Source organism: Trichechus manatus, unplaced genomic scaffold (genome assembly GCF_000243295.1).
Source record: "Trichechus manatus latirostris isolate Lorelei unplaced genomic scaffold, TriManLat1.0 scaffold00170, whole genome shotgun sequence".
In the NCBI taxonomy this organism is placed as follows: Eukaryota; Metazoa; Chordata; class Mammalia; order Sirenia; family Trichechidae; genus Trichechus; species Trichechus manatus.
In genome coordinates this window covers 2,998,177-3,017,094 of record NW_004444106.1, presented here as the reverse complement: position 1 = coordinate 3,017,094, position 18,918 = coordinate 2,998,177, and the positions used below count along the sequence as shown (strand labels likewise).

General features: G+C 45.4%; 2 protein-coding genes across 2 annotated transcripts; both read left to right on the top strand.

Annotated features, from left to right (window-relative positions):
- The first annotated feature begins 590 nt into the window (after positions 1-590).
- SEPHS2 (selenophosphate synthetase 2) lies at positions 591-2,481 on the top strand. Its single transcript, XM_004391294.2, has one exon. The coding sequence runs from the start codon at positions 761-763 to the stop codon at positions 2,105-2,107; it is 1,347 nt and encodes a 448-aa protein (XP_004391351.2). The 5' UTR covers positions 591-760; the 3' UTR covers positions 2,108-2,481.
- Positions 2,482-14,597: 12,116 nt separating this feature from the next.
- On the top strand, positions 14,598-17,802 carry DCTPP1 (dCTP pyrophosphatase 1). The gene is made up of 3 exons (XM_004386665.2): positions 14,598-14,877; positions 15,583-15,693; positions 17,327-17,802. Exons 1-3 carry the CDS (start codon positions 14,675-14,677, stop codon positions 17,616-17,618), a joined length of 606 nt encoding a protein of 201 aa, XP_004386722.2. The 5' UTR covers positions 14,598-14,674; the 3' UTR covers positions 17,619-17,802.
- The last annotated feature ends 1,116 nt before the right edge of the window (positions 17,803-18,918 follow it).

Sequence of the window (18,918 nt, the reverse complement as noted above, 5' to 3'; positions counted from 1 at the left end):
ATATATATTCATTTAGAGAGACATAGAAACTTTATAATAAAAGAGACTAGGGAAGCTACTCTGTTGTACAGATGAGTCAACTGATGCCCTGAGAGAGATAGTGACACAGTGGCAGAAACGGCAGCGGAACCCATGCAGGTGTCTGGACTTTGAGTCCTAAAGTTCTTTGAAGTCCATTTTAGAATTTCATTATTTTGATGCGGCAGTTTGCTTTCCTAACAGTAGCAACGTAATTTCTAATTTCTCATTGTTCCATCCGATTTTTCCATAGGCTGTTTTCCTACCCTAGATCGATCATGTGCGCTGTAAAATGACCCTTGGACAATTATAACCTTCATGAGTTTTGCCTTGGGCTGGGAGAATGCTGGACTTGGTAAACCGACTAGGTGAGGCGGGTTCTGCCAGCCAATCCCAAAACATCATTTAAATTAGAAGGGGAAACGAATCCCACAGCACGTGACGTTCCGCAGTATCGCTTGCACTAATTTTGCAAGCAGATAGTTGATTTGTAAGGTACCTTTTAGACTAAAGGAAGCCCGCCTCCCGGTGGCAAAGTGGTCATTGGATGGTTTGGCTGCCAATCATCAGGCTAGAAATTTAAGGGAGGCCGGCAGCTCCTGGCTCAGGAAGGCACAGAGTGGTGTGGCTTGTGCTGGCGAGAATCTGCGGGTAATTTCTGACTGTTACTTCATATTAACTTGAGCAGAAAATCAAAGAGGCCTCTCCTCTTATCGCTGCTCCTCCCTGTGGGACAGGCGTGATGGCAGAAGCCGCGGTCACGGGCGCCAGCGGAGAGGCTATGGCGGTGGCGGAAGGTTCCTCGGGCCCGGGGGGCTTGTCTCTGGTTCGCGGCTTCTCGGGCTACCGGCCCTTCGAACCGCAGGCGTTGGGCCTGAATCCGAGCTGGCGGCTGACGGGCTTCTCGGGCATGAAGGGCTGAGGCTGCAAGGTCCCCCGGGAGACGCTGCTCAAACTCCTGGCGGGACTGACGCGGCCCGACGTGCGGCCCCCACTGGGCCCGCCCCTGGTCGGAGGCCATGAGGAGGCCGCCCAGGAAGGGGGCCTGCCAGCTGGCGCGGGACCCAGCCCAACCTTTCCAGCCCTGGGCATTGGGATGGACTCCTGTGTTATACCTCTGAGGCACGGAGGTCTGTCGCTGGTGCAGACCACGGACTTCTTTTACCCCCTGGTGGAAGATCCTTACATGATGGGGCGCATAGCGTGTGCCAACGTGCTGAGTGACCTTTACGCCATGGGCATTACGGAATGTGACAACATGTTGATGTTACTCAGTGTCAGCCAGAATATGACTGAGGAGGAACGAGAAAAGGTAACACCACTCATGATCAAAGGCTTTCGAGATACTGCTGAGGAAGGAGGCACTGCAGTGACCGGTGGACAAACGGTGGTAAACCCTTGGATTATCATAGGTGGAGTTGCCACCGTAGTATGTCAGCCAAATGAGTTCATAATGCCTGACAGTGCAGTTGTTGGGGATGTGCTTGTGCTAACCAAACCCTTAGGAACCCAAGTTGCTGTCAATGCCCACCAATGGCTAGATAATCCTGAAAGATGGAACAAGATAAAGATGGTGGTCTCCAGAGAAGAGGTAGAGCTGGCCTATCAGGAAGCCATGTTCAATATGGCTACCCTAAACAGAACTGCTGCTGGATTAATGCACACATTTAACGCCCATGCGGCCACAGATATCACAGGCTTTGGCATTCTAGGACACTCTCAGAACCTTGCAAAACAGCAAAGAAATGAGGTGTCTTTTGTCATTCATAATCTGCCGATCATTGCCAAGATGGCTGCCATCAGTAAGGCCAGCGGAAGATTTGGGCTCCTTCAAGGAACTTCATCAGAAACCTCCGGAGGACTACTGATTTGTCTGCCAAGAGAACAGGCGGCTCGCTTTTGTTCCGAAATCAAATCTTCCAAGTACGGAGAGGGTCATCAAGCCTGGATCGTCGGCATTGTAGAAAAGGGAAACCGAACGGCGCGGATCATTGACAAGCCTCGAGTTATTGAGGTCCTACCTCGGGGAACCACTGCAACTACTCTTGTTCCTGACAGTTTCAATGCCTCCTCTGAGCCTACTTTATGAGATGGAATAGCAGAAGTTGTTTGGACCTTAGAGCCTTTATATACAATCATGGACGATTCTCAAGAGTTGATTTTAAGAAGAAAAAATTTCCAAAGAAGGCTGCCTGCATAGTAGTTCCAGCTGCCCTTTCTAAGTGATTTGAATCAGCTCATCAAAGGCTGCCTTTATGCACATTCCAAGGCCAGAAGTAACATTTTGGACTTTGGAGGGAGATTTGTTCATCTCTTGGGTAGAAGAGGAGCAGAAATAATCTGTTCCTTCTTTTCCAAGAACAAGATAAGGCTATTTAGTTTGAGGGACGTTTCTTTGCACTGGGTTGATTGATTTCTGCACAGGGAGTAAGATGATTTATTAAAAGTATATTACATGCACACAAAAAAAGTAAATTGCAAAGTGAAAAGAACATTTACATTAGAAGCAAATAAGTTTGGACCAATACTTTTGATAAAGTTAAATTGTTAAGTAGGAGATCTCATAATGCAATGTCAAATTCTTTATTAGATTCTCTGAAGAATGGTTCTTTCCAGCTCTGGACAAGAATTGAGCAGCTTGCCCAGAAAGGAGGATCTGTAACCATCTGACTTGGTCTCTGTTAATGACGTTTCTCCCTCTAAACCCCATTAGAGGTCTGGGAGAGACAGAGCAAGCCCCAGAGCCCAGGCCTTGGTGGTCATTGAGATGTTAAATCTTGTGTTGAAAATTAATTCCTGGTGATTTAATCAGTAAAGAGTAATTTCTGGCAAAAATAAATAAAACTTTGTTGCAAAATTCTTCTGGCTAATGTTTGGTTTCTTAGAGTGCTGAATCTTTCTTTTACAGTCTTATAAAATGAACCAATGGATACATGTAGAATCTGGTAAAGTGCAGTGTGAAAGTGTTTTTCCTGATCCTGGACCGGGCAATTTAACAAACATAGGTTTAGGTTTGCACCTTTCTCCTAAGGTGACAGCAAAGTACTCAAAACAGGTATAAACCCAAGGACTAGAGGGTTGACAACTCTCGGGTGGAAGATGATAACTGACTTAGCAGAATAGAGGAAGCCAAAAATGTAAATGCCTTCATTGTCAGAAGCAAGGTGCTATGCTCTGAAGGTACTAAGGAAGGTGGGGAGTGAGGGGTGGAGATAAAAAAAAAAAAAAAAACTGGTTCAGAGTTCATAACAGGGTGATTAGATCTTTGAAATCAGCCTTCCCGCGCTGCTACCGCCCTCCCTGCCCACCCGCTGCTACCGCCCTCCCTGCCCACCCGCCCCCCACCCACTGCCACCACATGTAGCCAGATGACTGCCTCTCACCGCTGCAGATAAAGGGAGGTTTTTTATTATCTAGAAAATGTGAATTATCACCAGGGGGTCCCAGGCAGAGCTGGAGAAAAATGTAGAACAAAATTCTAACAAAACAAAGCAAAACAAAAAAACAGACTTACTGGTCTGACAAGATACTGGAGAAACCCCGAGAGTATGGCCCCTGGACACCCTTACAGCTCAATAATGAAGTCACTATTGAGGGTCAACCTTCAGCCAAAGATTAGACAAGCCCATAAAACAAAGTGAGACTAAATGGGCACACCAGCCCAGGGGCAAGGACAAGAAGGCAGGAGGGGACAGGAAAGCTGGTAACAGGGAACCCAAGGTTGAGAAGGGGAGTGTGTTGACATGTTGTGGCGTTGGCAACTAATGTCACAAAACAATATGTGTATTAATTGTGTAGTGAGAAACTAGTTTGCTCTGTAAACCTTCATCTAAAGTACAATAAAAAAAAAAATGTGAATTAAAAATGACTTCAAAGTCAGGAACAGCAGGCCTAAGGAGCCTGACTGAAAACAGAAGAATAAAAACTGAAAAGAGACTGCCCTGGCTCCCTTCCTCAGCTTAGCTATTGAAAAAAACTGGCTGAAGCTTACACCTGCCCCTTCCTCACGCAGGAGAAGGATTGGAGAGTACAAATGTCCAGAAACAAAGACCTATAAATATGAACATTTAGGGGGGTCCAGTGTAACAGCCTGCTCACTACCTCTACTGTGAAGACTCTCAATTGAAAAGAGCATTAAGCTTTTCAATGCTTCCTTCTTACATATGAGCAGTGAAGGATCCAACTTGAAAGAAGCCAAATCAAAGAGAAAAAAGAAACTCAGGAAAGAGACAATACAGGGGGCAGAAGAAAACTTAAAAAAAAGAAATCTGTAAATATCCTAAAGAAGATAAGATAGCTATAAAAAGATAATAAAAGAACGAAACACTAAAAACCATAAAGAGATAGCTAACGTTAAATTCAGTAGAAGATTTAGAGGATAAAGTTGAGGAAATTTATCAGAAAGAACAGAGATACATACTAGAAGGAAAACAATGTGTGAAAATCAGACATGAGCCAGGAACTCTTTAAGAGGAGTTCCGGAAAGAGGGAATAAAGCAGATGGAAGAAAGAAAATTATTAAAAATAATAGAAGAAAGTTTTCTAAAACTTGAAGTTGTAATTCTCATGTACTTCTTGAATTCCCAGTGTAGTGAATGAAAAAAGACACTAATTTTAGTATGAAATTTCAAAATTCCAAGGATAAAGAGATGCAGATAATAATAAAAGCAAATGTGTGTATAGTGCTTACTCTTTGCCAGGCACTGTTCTAAGTGCTTTATATGGATCAACCCATTTAATCTAACTACCCTATTTTGCAAATGAGGAAACTGAGGTACAGTGAGATTAACAAATTCGTCCAAGGTCACACAAACTCCAGAATCCATGTTTCTAACCATTAGACTATCCTAAAATCTTCCAGAAAGGGGAGGAAATCCCCTGTAAAGATTTGTGGATAAGAATGGTAACATACTTCTCAACAGTAAATTGGAAGCTAAAAGACCATGAAGCAATGCCTCCAAAATTCTGAGGGGAAATTCTTTTCTTCATAGAATTCGTTAATCAGCCACAACTTTCAAACAAGTAGAATAAAGATATTTTTAGATATGCAAGGTAACAAAATGGTTTTATCCCATGCACTCTTTCTCATGAAACTAATGGAAGATGTGCTCCAGCAAAACAAGTAAAACAAGAAAGATAAAATCTAAGATCCAGGAAACAGGTGGCCCAGCCCAAGAGAGAGGTGAAGGGAGGTCTCAAGATAGCAGCTGTACAGAAGCTCTAAAGGACAACCAGTTCATACTGGAGCGGGAACCTAGAAGGCTTCCAGGAAAAAAAAAAAAAAAAAGGAATTGCTAGAGTACTGATACATTAAATTGTGAGGAAAATTGCACTGGAAGGTTAACGGAAGTTGTAAAAAGAATTAATGGTAACTATACAAAAAACTAGCAAAGGAAAATAAAATGAGGCAGTTATCAATTCCAGCCCAAAACCAAACCTTGCATAGCGAATGAAATGTAATCATGCCACAGTTAATACTGTAAAGAGTACTGATTTAACAATAATAGAAGTAAATTCAATCAGTTTTTCTCCTGCTCAAAGCTGTTTTGGCTTTCCATAACATCCCTACTCTTTCTCATGGCCTGTAAGACTCTGCATATTCCCACTCCGGCTACATATCTCTAACATTCTCTCATTGCACTCTCCCTAATCCTCTCATTAAACTCTAGTTCAATAGCTTTTCGTGGTGCTTTAAACAAATCAAGATCCTTTGTGCCTGGAACCTCACCTCAGGCTCTCTACTTGGCTGACTCATTCTCAGCCCTGTTTCAGCTCAGATAAAACCTCTTAATAAATGCCCTCCCTGACCTCCAAGCCAACACCTAGCTACTCTCCAATTTATCACCCTATCTACTAGCTTCATAGCTCTAATCCAAATCTGTAATTATTCTGAGGATTTGCTAGTTTACTTTATAATTGTCCCCTTCTGCTGGTATGTAAGCTCCAAGATGGCTGGGATATCCTGTATCCCCAGCACTTAGAACAGTGCCTGGTCCGTAGTTAGTGCTCAGAATATAGTGAATGAATGACAGAATGAATGAATGAGATACACACTGGGGGACCCTGGTACACTCTCTCTCCATACTTTCCTTGCTCTTTGTGTCTCCTAGCAGTGGAAGCTGGTACCAACCAATCTCTTAAAACTAGGCTTCAGAGAAGAAATTTGGCCCTTGGTCCTCATTGCCCACTTACGTAGCTCTCTGACTGGTTCATTCTCTAGCAGTAAAAAAAGGGAGGAGAATGATTGGATGCTTCCCTGACCTGGGTTCACTCAGTCAACCAAGAAGGAGTTAAAGTTGGGGCAAAGACTCTGACATCACTAACTGGTTGAGAACAAGGTAGGCACCCAACCCTGGGGAGAAGCTGGGCAGAAAAATGGAGGTAGCAGGTAGTGGAGGAAACAGGGCCTTGGGTGGGAATCAGAACAGAACCACAGGTACAAACAGGAGTAGGGAAGGTGATGGAGGAAAGGAAGAGGAAGAAAAAGAAAAGGGAGCCAAAGGAAGAAAAGAAAAAGAGGAAGCTGCAGCTAGAGGAAAAGAAAGGGGAAGATAAACAGGAAGGACAGAAGGAAGGCAGTGGCAAGGTGACTTCAGTGCTTCCCAAGCACATGTGAGCCCTCTCCTTTACTCCCTTGCAGTCCGGGAGACTTCTTTCATTTGCTGAGGAACACTGGGAGTGTGGTGAGCTCCAGCCTTCGCCCTTTTGGGTGGTCTCCTGATCACTCTTGGCCTCAGTTTCCTCATCTGTAAAATAGGCACAGCCATACCCACCTGTGACAGGGAAGTTCTGGGGGATCCCATGAGATGTGCTCCTATAAATAAACATTTATTGGATCTATTCAAGTACCAGGCCCTAGGGAAGAGAAGGCTGACACTGCTTCTGTTCTCTAGGAGACCCCAGTCTAGGAGGTCTAGGACAGGGGCACCGAATGCCCCCAAATCCGGGAAAAAGTTGTAAGTGCTATGGAAACTAGGGTGGATGAAGTGCTATAGAAGGCCAAATTATTTCCTTTTTTGAGGAAGTTTATGAAGGCTTTCCAGAGGACATGGCCTCTGGCCACCTGTAGGCTCTGCAGGATGCATGGAATTTGGATTTGGGTGTCCAGAGAAGGGTGATGGGCATTCCAAATGGAGAGAACTGTGTGAGCAAAGGCAGGGAGGGGAAATGGGGGGGAGGGGGGACATGTGACTAGATTTTAGCATGTGTGTAGGGGGATAAAGTTGGAAAAGTAGGTTGGGGAAAGACATCTAAAGGTGTTGGGTACTCTCTAGGCCTGAATGGGCTAAGCTAGAGATCCCTAAAGGCCTCCTTCATGACCCCCCCTGAAAAATTTAATAAGAACAAATATCATTTTTTATAATAGCAGCACTCTTTTTCCCATCCTCCACTTCAAAACTAACAAAGCTTATGATGGATTTACCTCCAATAATAACAGCAACTGTGGTAGGTGCTGGGGATACAACCATGAGCAAAAAATGTATTGTCCCTGTCCTCCCAGTACACCTATGCCAGATCCCCATTATATAGAGAGGGAAACTGAGGCTGAGGGAAGAGAAATATCCTTCCCAAGGGCACATTGATGGGAGGTTTCTCAATCACCTGACTTCCTGTTTCCTATCACACCCTGATCTCTCTGGGACCTGACTGGTTCAGCTTCCCCCAACCCCACACACTCTGCCAGGCTTATTTACCCCCCAGGCTTCTAGGCCTCTACTTTGTTTTCCAGTTGCAGCTACCTCCACTCCATAAATTCCCAAAGAAACCAGTTACACCAGCCTGGCTCTAGTGGAGAAGGTGGCCGAACTCTTGAGTAGCAGAAAGCATGTGTGCACATATGCATGTCTGCCTGTCCCAGTCCGTCCATTCTGGACTTAAAAACTTAAATATTTATAAGTCTGTTCTGGGGAAACAGAGACTAGCAGCTGTACAGCAGGCCTAGAGGGCACCCAGTCTCCTGGGGGTGGGGGGATAGCCTTATAAAAGGCTAAACACACTGAGGCCCTGATTAAAGCAGGGAGGTCGGATTGCCAAAAGTGTCTGAGGAGAATGGAAAAGACTGACTGGGTGTGGAGGGTGAGGGAGAGGGAAGAGTCTGTGGCGAGGAGTCCATATGTTCAGATCTGTTTCCCCTCCCCACTCCTACGGTGGCCTCTTCCCATTTACTCCTTAACCCTAATTCTGTGCTGTGCTGGAGCTGAATTTGGTAGGTCTTCAGAGGACAATGCTATGGAGCAAAGAATTTGGATGTCCCTGCAAGATGCTTTACAAGAACCTTACAGCTCAGCCAGGGAGGAGGGCATTGGCAGCCCCAGAAAGAGTACCTTCTCCTTCCCGTCAATCTTCAAGGAGCATCTGACCTATGGCCTCTAGAACTCCTAGTCCTGAGTCTTCCAAACATGAGATGCAGAGAACTCCTGAGAAGGGTGCTCTTCAAATGATGTTGTGTACTTCAGTAAGAGTTTGGGTTTTTTGTCTGGAGCAGCTCTGGCTGTAGCTCAGCAAATGCTAGGGAAGGTGCTGTGGGAGGTACTCGGCTGCTTCTATTTCCAGCTCCCAGATCCATAAGGCAGCCCAGAGCTCTGGACTTCAGACCTGTATGTCCACCTGGTGCTGGACATCTCCACCTGGATATCCTAGTGCCATCTTGGATTTAACATGTCCCAAACTGAAACAATTGTCTTCTCTCTTACCCCAACTCCCACCTCTGGTCTTCTGTATCTTCATTTCAGCAAATGGCAAAACTATCTATCCAGGTATTCAGGCCAGAAATCCAGGAATTACTCAAGACTCCCTCTTTTCTCCCAATTCCGCATATCCAACCTGCATTTTGCCGATGCAGTGGCTAATTCTGTGCTCTCATCTTACCCAGTAGCTCAGCAGTGTCCACACATTTTGGAGCACTTTCCTCTCTTCACCTCTGTAACATAACACTGCTGATTTTTCTCCTATCTCACCTGCTGCTTATCCTTTACTTAACCGCTAAATGTTACAGTATCCCAAATCAAGGTCTACTCTCCTCCAGTTCAATGCCTTTAAATACTGTCTAAATGACTAAGACTCCCAAATCTGAGTCTCTAGCCCTGATCTTTCCTCTAAATTTTAGGCTTATAAATCCACCTGCCAACTTGACATACACATTAACCAAACTCGTGATGCCATACGTTTGACCCTGCACCTCATTTTCCCCATCTGAGTATGAGTCACCATCCATCCGCCAAGTTGCTCAACACCCAAAGCTTATAGGCCATGCTTGATTCTACCCTTTTTCCTATTCCCCACTTGAAAACCAACAAGGTTTCCAAAATATGTCCCCAATACATCCACTTCTCTCCATCTTCACCCATCATCCCCTGGCCCAAGTCACCATCATCTCTTTATATATATATATATATATATATGTGTGTGTGTGTGTGTGTGTGTGTGTGTGTGTGTATAATTTATTTTATTTTTGTTGTTGTTGAGAATATAAACAGAATATACATCAATTCAACCGTTTCTACATGTACAATTCATTGACATTGATTACATTCTTCTAGTTGTGCAACCATTCTCACCCTTCTTTTCTAAATTGTTCCTCTCCATTAACATAAACTCATTGCCCCCTAAGTTTCCTATCTAATCTTTTTGAGTTGTTGTTGTCAATTTGATCTCATGAGATAAATCTTAAAAAAGCATAATACTCAAGGCAGACATTCTTTAGTAATTAAGCTAAACTATTGTTCAGTTTAGCTTTAGGGGTATTTTTGCTTTAAGGTTTAAAGATTATCTCAGGGCAATAGTTTCAGGAGTTCATTCAGTCTCCATTGCTCCAAGAAGTCTGAATTTCTAACTCACAAAAAACAGACCAGACTTACTGGCCTGACAGAGACTGAAAAACCTCGAGAGTATGGCTCCCGAACACCCTTTTAGCTCAGCAATGAAGTCACTCTTGAGGTTCACCCTTCAGCCAAAGATTAGACAGGCCCATAAAACAAAGCAAGACTAAAGGGGCACACCAGCCCAGGGGCAAGGATGAGAAGGCAGGAGGGGACAGGAAAGCTGGTAATGGGGAACCCAAGGTCGAGAAGGGAGAGTGTTGACATATCGCGGGATTGGTAACCAAAGTCACAAAATAATATGTGTACTAACTTTTTAATGAGAAGCTAGTTTGCTCTGTAGATCTTCATCTAAAGTACAACTAAAAAAAAAAAAAAAGAAGTCTGAATTCCATGAGAATTCAAATTCTTTTCTGCATTTTCCCCTTTTGATCAGGATTCTTCTATAGAATCTTTGACCAAAATGTTCAGTAATGGTAGCTGGGCACCATCCAGTTCTTCTAGTCTCAAAGCTGGACAATGAATAAGGAAAGCCAAAGAAGAATTGATACCTTTCAATTAAGGTGTTGAAGAAGAATATTGACTATACCATGGACTACCAGAAGAACAAACAAATCTGTCTTGGAAGAAATACAGCCAGAGTGTTTCTTGGAAGCGAGGATGGCAAAACTTCATCTTACGTAGTTTGGACATGTTATCAGGAGGGATCAGTCTCTGGAGAAGGGTACCATTCTTGGTAGAGTAGAGGGTCAGCAAAAAAGAGGAAGACCCTCAAAGAGATGGACTGACACAGCGGCTGCAACAATGGGCTCGAACACAGCAATGATTGTGGGGATGGCACAGGACCAGGCAGTATTTCATTCTGCTGTATGTAGAGTTGCTACGAGTCGGGACCAACTTGATGGCACCTAACAACAACATAGCATAGGAGGCAGTTGTTCATGGAGGCAATAGCCATACATCCATTTTCTCCTCCTGTTTTGGACTCTCCTCTGCCCCTGTTGCTCCAGGCGAATAGAGACCAATAGTACCTTGGGTGGACACTTATAAGCTTTTAAAACCCCAGGTACTATGCAACAAACTAGGAGATAGCACAGAAGCATTAAACACATTATTAGGCCAATTAACTGGGATGTCCCATGAAATCATGATCCTAAACCTCCAAACCAAGGAACCAAATCCCATGAGATGTTTGGTTGTACATAAGCAGCCTTAGCAGCTATTCTTTTTTGTTGTTATTGTTGTTTTGTTATAAATATATCTACCACACAGCTTTTTCCAGTTTAACTTTTTACAGGTGTACAACTTATTGACAGAAATTACATTAATTGGCTGTGTAAACCTACTCTTACTCAACTTGATTTTTCCATCACTGTAAACTGAAACTCAGTACTTCATAAGCAATAACCCCCCTCCCCCTCCCTACTGCCCCTGGTAACCACTAAAAAATTTTGGCCTCTATACATTTGCCTGTTTTTGTCTTTTTGTATAAGTGAGGTCACGCAGTGTTTGTCTTTTGTGATTGACTTATTTCACTAGCATAATGCCTTCAAGCTCCATCCACATTGTAGTATGTATCAAGATTTCATTTCTCTTCCCGGCTGAGTAGTATTCCATTACCATCATCTCTTGCCTGGACAGCTGTAATAACTTCCTTAACTGGTCTCCCTGCTTACTCTTACTCTCCTCCAATTCATTCTCAACACAGCAGCTAGAAAGCTCATAAATACAAAATACGATCACATCACTCCCCTGCTTAAAACCCTCCAGAGGGTTTTCATAATACTTCAAATAAAATCCAAATTAAAATAAAATCCATGGTTGACAAGGCCCTACCTGATCTGGCCTCTGTTTACTTCTCCAACACCATATGCAACCACTCTCCCCCTTACCACACTGGAATTCTTTTTGTCTTTAGAACATGCCAAGCCTTTCCACTGGTTGTTTTCTCTGTCTAGAACTCTATTCACCATGATTTTTGCTCAGCTGAAATACCACTTTCTCAAAGACAGGTATCAGAAAATCCAACTAAAAGTAGATTTGACCTATTAAGGGATTTATTATGTTCTATAACCAGAACCCCTGGTTCAGACGTTTCTGGAATTGTAAAGTAAGTGGCTTCACAATGTCATCAAGGATCCTTGCTGATCTGCCAGTCTCAGCCCGTGGCTAGCTCTCCTCACATTCCTATCCTCACATACCAACATCTAGAGGTAGAAACACCCTGACTCACACCAAGAATCTTTACCAGAAATCTCCAACAGACTTCCTCTTACTTATCATTGTCAAGAACTAGCTCAATGCTCACCCATAAACCAATGGCCAGGGCAATGAGACCACAATGATTGGTAGAACAATGAAATGGGGGAGAAGTTGACCGCAGAACAAAATCATGATTCTGTAAAAATGGAGAAGGGGAAAAGACAGTTAAGTAGGTAACCAACAGTATCTATCACATCTTCCCTGAACCATGCTATCTAAAGTTGCCCACAATCACTTTTCATAGTGTTTAAAATATGGTAACATTTAAAAATCTTTATAAATATACTTATCATTATCTGAGGCAATATAGTGTAGTGTGGTTAATAACACAAACTCTGAAGTCAAACTGCCTAGATTTGAAACCTGGCTCTACCACCTTATTACATATTGATTTTTTTGTTTGTTTAATGTTTATTTTTGGTGGCAATATACACAACCAAACATACAACCTTTCACAATTTCTACATAAACAGTTCAATAACATTGGTTACGTACTGCACATTGTGTCATCATCCTATTTCTATCCATATTGTTTCATCACCATTAATTTAGGCTTTCTGCCCCTTAAAGTTCTCATCTGTGCTTTAGATTAACTGTTATCAGTTCACACTCATGTATTCTTTATCAGAGCACTATGCTTGAGGCAAAACCCATTGCCATCGAGTCAATTCCGACTCATACTGGTTAAGAGTTACGGCTGCTAACCAAAAGGTTGGCAGTTCAAATCCATCAGCCGCTCCCTGGAAACCCTATGGGACAGTTCTACTCTGTCCTATACGGTCGCTTTGAGTCTTTGAGTCGGAATCGACCCGGACAGCAACTGGTATGCTTGAGACAAACATTATTAATTGGGCTAAACTGTTGTTTACTTTAACAATGGCTTCATGGAATAGTTCTGGATCTAGATATTGATCTTGAGTAAGTTGCTTAACCTCTTGTTTCCTATTTATAAAATGGAAATGATGATAATATTATCTAACTCATAGAGTTTCTAAAAGGACTGTAAGAATATATGCGAAATGCTTAAAGCAGCTACTCTAGTTCCAGTTCATTCCTGAGGCCCAGCTATATCCTGGGGGGACGCTCTTTCATCCTTATAATAAATTCTCCTTGCTTGCTTAAACCAGTTCAAACTTGTTTCTGTTGCTTGCATTCAATTTTAACTGAATTGTATAAATTTACCCCAGTATACCCATTGTTCTGTTGATGGCCATTTATTTTCGATTTTTCACCATTACAAACAAGACTGCAATGAACTTCTTGTATGCATAAACTTGTGTATGGAAACCCTGTTGGCATAGTGGTTAAGTGCTACAGCTACCAACCAAAAGGTCAGTAGTTTGAATCTACCTAGGCACTCTTTGGAAACTCTATGGGGCAGTTCTACCCTGTCCTATACGGTCGCTATGAGTCACAATCAAATTGACTCAACGGCAATGGGTTTGGTTTTTTTGGTTCCCTCGGGTATATACCTAGAAGTGGAACTGCCACACCTTGGGGATCTTGATTTCTAAAATCTGACTTTTCACCTTTTCCTCCACTCTCTTACTCTTTCGCTTCCACCAAACTCCAGGCCTGTTTAAACTCCTGGAGAGCCAAGATAGAGGCTCCTGGTAGACAATTATTTACATCACTAAACCTGTTCTTAGGTTTTATCTCTGTTCTTCCCATTGCCAATAACTCAGTGGTTCTTAGATTTGAAATAACAATTCCACGATTTGCCATCTCATAAATCCTCTAATGTAAATGAGCTTGGCGTCTTCAGAGAACCAGAAGAAGGCTTTGCTTGCCGTAATATGTGGGGGGCGGTCAGACAGTGACTCATGAGCTGGAAAGGTGGACAGAAGGCAGACCACAGCGGGCCATGTATTCCTGGGCCCTGTAATCTACGCTGAGGGCAGGGAGGAGGACTGACTGATTTCCTCCCTTTACGCCGGTGACGGCGCTAACTCCTTCCAGACAAAGAAAGCAGCTAGGGTAGGGAGCCGAAGTGGGACTAAAGACCTGGGTCATAGTCCTGTCTGACCCTGAGCCGCTCTTTCCCCTCAATCTCATCCAAATAGCGTGGTGGCAGGTCTAGAGCGTCCTCAGTGTCCGTAAACCCTGAGAGATCTAAAACCAAAACACCCGTAGCTGTCAAGTCGATTCCAACTCAGATTGACCCTATAAAGCAAAGCAGAACTGCCCTATAGCGTTTCTAAGCAGCGGCTTGTGGATTTGAACTGCTGACCTTTGGTTAGAGTTGCTCTTTATTTCTCAGGTTCTCCACAGAGCCCTTCATTTCTGGGTCCTGCATTTCTGGAGTTCCCCCCACACAGCCCCCTCCCCTTTCGCTTTGGCGCCATCTGGCGCTCACAGGGCAAGTAATGCGCCTGCGCTCTCCGGTCCCCCTGCCTTTTCTCTTTTGTCTGGTCCCTTGGTACCTGTATCTTTAAGATGCTTGGCCAACAGAGAAGGATTCGAGCGCAGAGCCGGGAAGCCTCTCTTGAAACTCCCTCAGATTGGTCCAGCCCGGGTAAGGGGCGTGCTGTAGCAAAGACCACATACGTGATTGGTCTTTCCTCTGGCTCCGCCCCATGAAGCAATCGACAACGCCCGTGATTGGTCAGGGGCTCTTTGGGCTTGGCCCTTGGCGCCGGGTTCTTCGGTGCTTTCAGAGCTGCAGCAGAGTGGGTGGCATGTCTGGTGTTGGTGGGGACATGCGTGGGGAAAAGGAAGGAGAGGGTGCTGTCTCTGCCGGCCCGTTCAGCTTCAGCCCGGAGCCCACGCTCGAGGACATGTAAGCCGTCCTTGCCCATCCTGGGCTGGGGAGAGCGCCTCCTTTCTCCCTCCTTTTGGGGGAGGATCCCTCCACGTGGTCAGAAAGAAGGCTAGCAGCGGCGCTCGAGTCTGCTGGCTCACCTCGGGCGAGCCTTCTAACCTCATTTGCAAAATGAGCGCAGCAGTACACACCTGAGGCAGGGGATATTGAGTGACCCCCGTGAGTCATACTAGGATCACCCTTCTGCCCAGCGCTGGGGAGATACTGGAAATGGACACTGCCTCTGCCCTCCGAGAGTAGGTGGTAGGACAGGGGCAAATGAAATGCTGCGAAGTGGGAGATATTATTTCTGCTGGAGAAAATCAAGAAGGCTTCTTAGGGGAAGTGGTCCTGGAGCTGCGCTGTGCAAGATAGGTAGAATTTAGAACGACATTCCAGCTGGAGAAGATGACAGAAGCAGCAGCAGGAGATGGAATAGTGGGGAAGAGGGTGAAGATTAGCTAGGGTTTAGGGTGTGTGTAGGGACGCACCGTTTTATAAATGAGGAAACTAAGCCCCATAGAGAAGAAATGACTTGCCCAAGTCTATCCAGGGAATTGGTTGCAGAATCCCCTGATACCTAGTCCCCATTACATATCACTGGGCTACCTGCCTTGGCTCTGTGTCGCCTCCCCACCCTCTAGCCCCGGGACCCTGGGCTTCCACCCCTTTGTCCTATTCCAGCCGCCGCCTCCATGCTGAGTTCGCTGCTGAACGAGACTGGGACCAGTTCCATCAGCCTCGGAACCTCCTCCTGGCCTTGGTGGGGGAAGTAGGGGAGCTGGCAGAGCTCTTGTAAGTAAATGGAAGGCTTCCTGGAAGAGGCTGTGGGGGAGGGGAGGGAAGCATTTATTTATCAAACATTCATGGATTCAGTTTTCCCTCCTCACCGCCAGGCTCTGTGCCTGGTACTAGGGATACAGAGATGACTCATTTGGTCCCTGCCCTCTAGGGGTGTTCAGTCTCCTGGGAAAGAAAAGTGTGAAAACAGCAAGGCTGATCCAGGTCTGAGAAGGGGTGGTGGCAACAGCTTTACCTCTTGCCTCTGGGTCGGGAAGGAAGGCACTCTCTAGAAGACCTGCCTATGGCATTCCAGAGAGGGGGAAGTACATCTGCAAAGGTAGTGAGGCGGGAAACGGCAAGGCAAGTTAAATTCCGGGAGAATTTGATACAACTTAAGGGTAAAGAAGAGCAAGGATTTGTATGTTTTGTTCCCTGGTGTGTCCCAAGTGTCCGGCATACAATAAGCACTCAGGTATCTATTGAATGAGTGATAGAGCTGTGGAGGAGAGGGGTAGGAGATGAACCCAGAAAGATAGGATTTGGCTAGTAAGTGATGGAGGTTGGGCAGGGACCTGACCCGATGTGGGTTGTAGAAAGACCACTGTGTCTGCACAGCACAGACTGGATCACAAAGAGAATGGGGTAGGGGATACCAGTGAGGAGGCTGGTGTAGACCAAGCAAGAAATGGTGAGTCCTAGACCAGGGCAGTTGCTGGGACTGGAAAAATGAGGACACATGGGGGGGTGGGGTAGAGCAAGCCATTTATTCGTTACAGATTTATGAGCATCACCTGTGTGCTAGGTGTCTAGCCTCGAGAGGGTCTTAAATTAGAGAGGCACAGTTCTACCTTCACACAACTGACATTTTAGTGGGAGGAGACTGATAATAATTCAACTAATTTTAAAAGATCTGGAATTATGACAAGTGCTATGAAGAAAATAATACAAGGTGATGAGAGAAGGTAACTGGGAGGAAGAAGGCTTTTCTGAGGAGGTGACATCTGACCTGAGACCTGAGTAACAGGAAGGAGCCAGTCATGGAAAAGATTTGTTGGGGGGCATTCAAAGTGGAGGGAGCAGTAAGTGCAAAGGCCCTGCGACAGCTTGGAATGTTTGTGAGACTGAAAAGAGTGGCTTTAGGTGGGGAGGGAGAGTGGGGGACAATGACATTGGAAGAGGCAGGGGGTCAGTCACGCAGGGCCTGGAGGGCATGGTCAGGGGTTTGGATTTTATTCTAAGCACACTTAGGGGTGGGGGTTTAGCAGAAGAGGGATAAAATGTAATTTGTGCTTTTAAAAGATGGCACAGTGCAAGAATAGAAGTAGGGAGATAAGTTTTGTGGTAGTCCAGACCTGAAGTTTGGTCATGCTGACAGTGGTAGGGCTGGAAAGCAGTGGAATTGGGTCTCAAAGCTGTGTCTGAACAAGTGAAATCTCTTGTCTGCTTCTTGGCTCAGGTAGGGACACAGAGGTCTGGGTGAATCATCTCTTGGGGTCTCTTCCCCATCCTGACTTGGCCCAGATGGGTTGGATTGCCTTGGAGAAACTTCTTGGGGGGTGACTGAGTTCATCCCTGCAAGGACTGAGGTACTCCTGAGAGAGGAACCCATTGTCCATCTTTGTGTGTCTGTCTGTTCTGCCCCCAGTCAGTGGAAGCCTGATGAGGAGCTTGGACCCCAAGCCTGGCCTACCAGGGAGCGAGCAGCCCTTCAGGAGGAGCTTAGTGACGTCCTCATCTATCTGGTGGCATTGGCAGCCCGCTGCCGGGTGGATCTGCCCCAAGCAGTGCTCTCCAAGATGGACACAAACCGGCGACGTTACCCAGTCCATCTGTCCCGTGGCTCTGCTAGCAAGTATACGGACTTGCCCCATGGGGCTGCCTCTGAAGACCAGGTGGTGGGGCCTGCAGACCTAGCCACGGGCCAGGCCTCCACCTAGAGACAAGGGCTCAGGACCTGCAACTCAGCACAGAATCTGAGGAACAGAGGGTAGCCTGGTCACAGAACTTCTTTCTGGTCCTTTCCTAACAGATCGTGGGCTTGGAGGCCCCACTTCCTGAGGTCTGAGGCCCAGGGACCTCTGGAAAACAGCCTCCTGTTTTCTCTCCCAATAAAAGTTTCACCAGCAACCTCTGGTTTCTTCCTGGGGTGGCCAGGGAGGCTGTGTTTTCAGCACGTGCTGGAGAGGGGCACTAGGGATGCCTTAGCCCCTCAATCCCTGTGTTTCTCCATTGTTCCTCCTACCTGCAGGGCAGAGAAACCTAGTTTCTAGCAAATTCTAGTGCCTTCCGAGTTCTGGGCCTATAATGGAGGCTGTATGTAGTATTGGTTAAGAGCCCAGATTCTGGAGCCAGGCAGTTTGGGTTCAAATGCCATCTTTGACACTCATCTTGCTGTGCCTCGGTTTTCTCATCTGTAAAATGAAAATAACACCTACATGATAGGATTGTAAGGCTTAAGTGAGTTACTACATGTAGAGTGTATAGGATATGCCTGGCGTATAGTAGGTACTTTGTGAGTTTGCAGTAATTGTTATCATCTGTTTGCCTTTTCAACTCACCTTTCAGGGGCCCAGAGCGGGAAATGCCAACAGTTAACGCAGATCTGGCCCCCCAGACCTCAGCCTTGTCCTTCAGGATCCCAGTCCTGTACGATCCCTCTACCCTTCTCCCTTGGTTCCCAGCAACAACTGGGGCCAGGTTTCTGAGGTAGAACAGAACAGGAATTCCTCTTTCCTTGGGCCCCTTTGAAAAAGTGAAGACCCCCTGCCAAGGCCAATTTCTTATTCCTCCTCTTGGCCTAAAGATAGTGTTGGGTGTGATAGTTTACCCACTGTGTGACCTCAGGCATATCACTTCCTTTTCTGAGACTTCTGTAGCCTGCGTCCTTCACAGGGTGCGGTGATGCAGGGGAAAAGGCCTCTAAAATACTTCCAGGACTCACATGGTCACTGACTTGCTGCCAGTCTGTTTCCACATTAGTAAAATGAGGCCTTCCCCTTTACTAGCCTCGCTCTTCTTACCTCTCTTAACCAATGACCTCTGTTCTTCCTTCCCAGGTACAACAGAATCCATCAGATCGGAAGTGTTTCAACTTTGTGTCCCCAAACCTACATTTCCTCTTCCTCTTGTGATAAGAGAAGCCTGTTCCTGCTGATGTCTGATTTCATTCCCTATGCCTTAATCACCTTCTTTCCCTTTCCATTTAGGCATTCTCACCAGCACATAAAGCATGTTCGA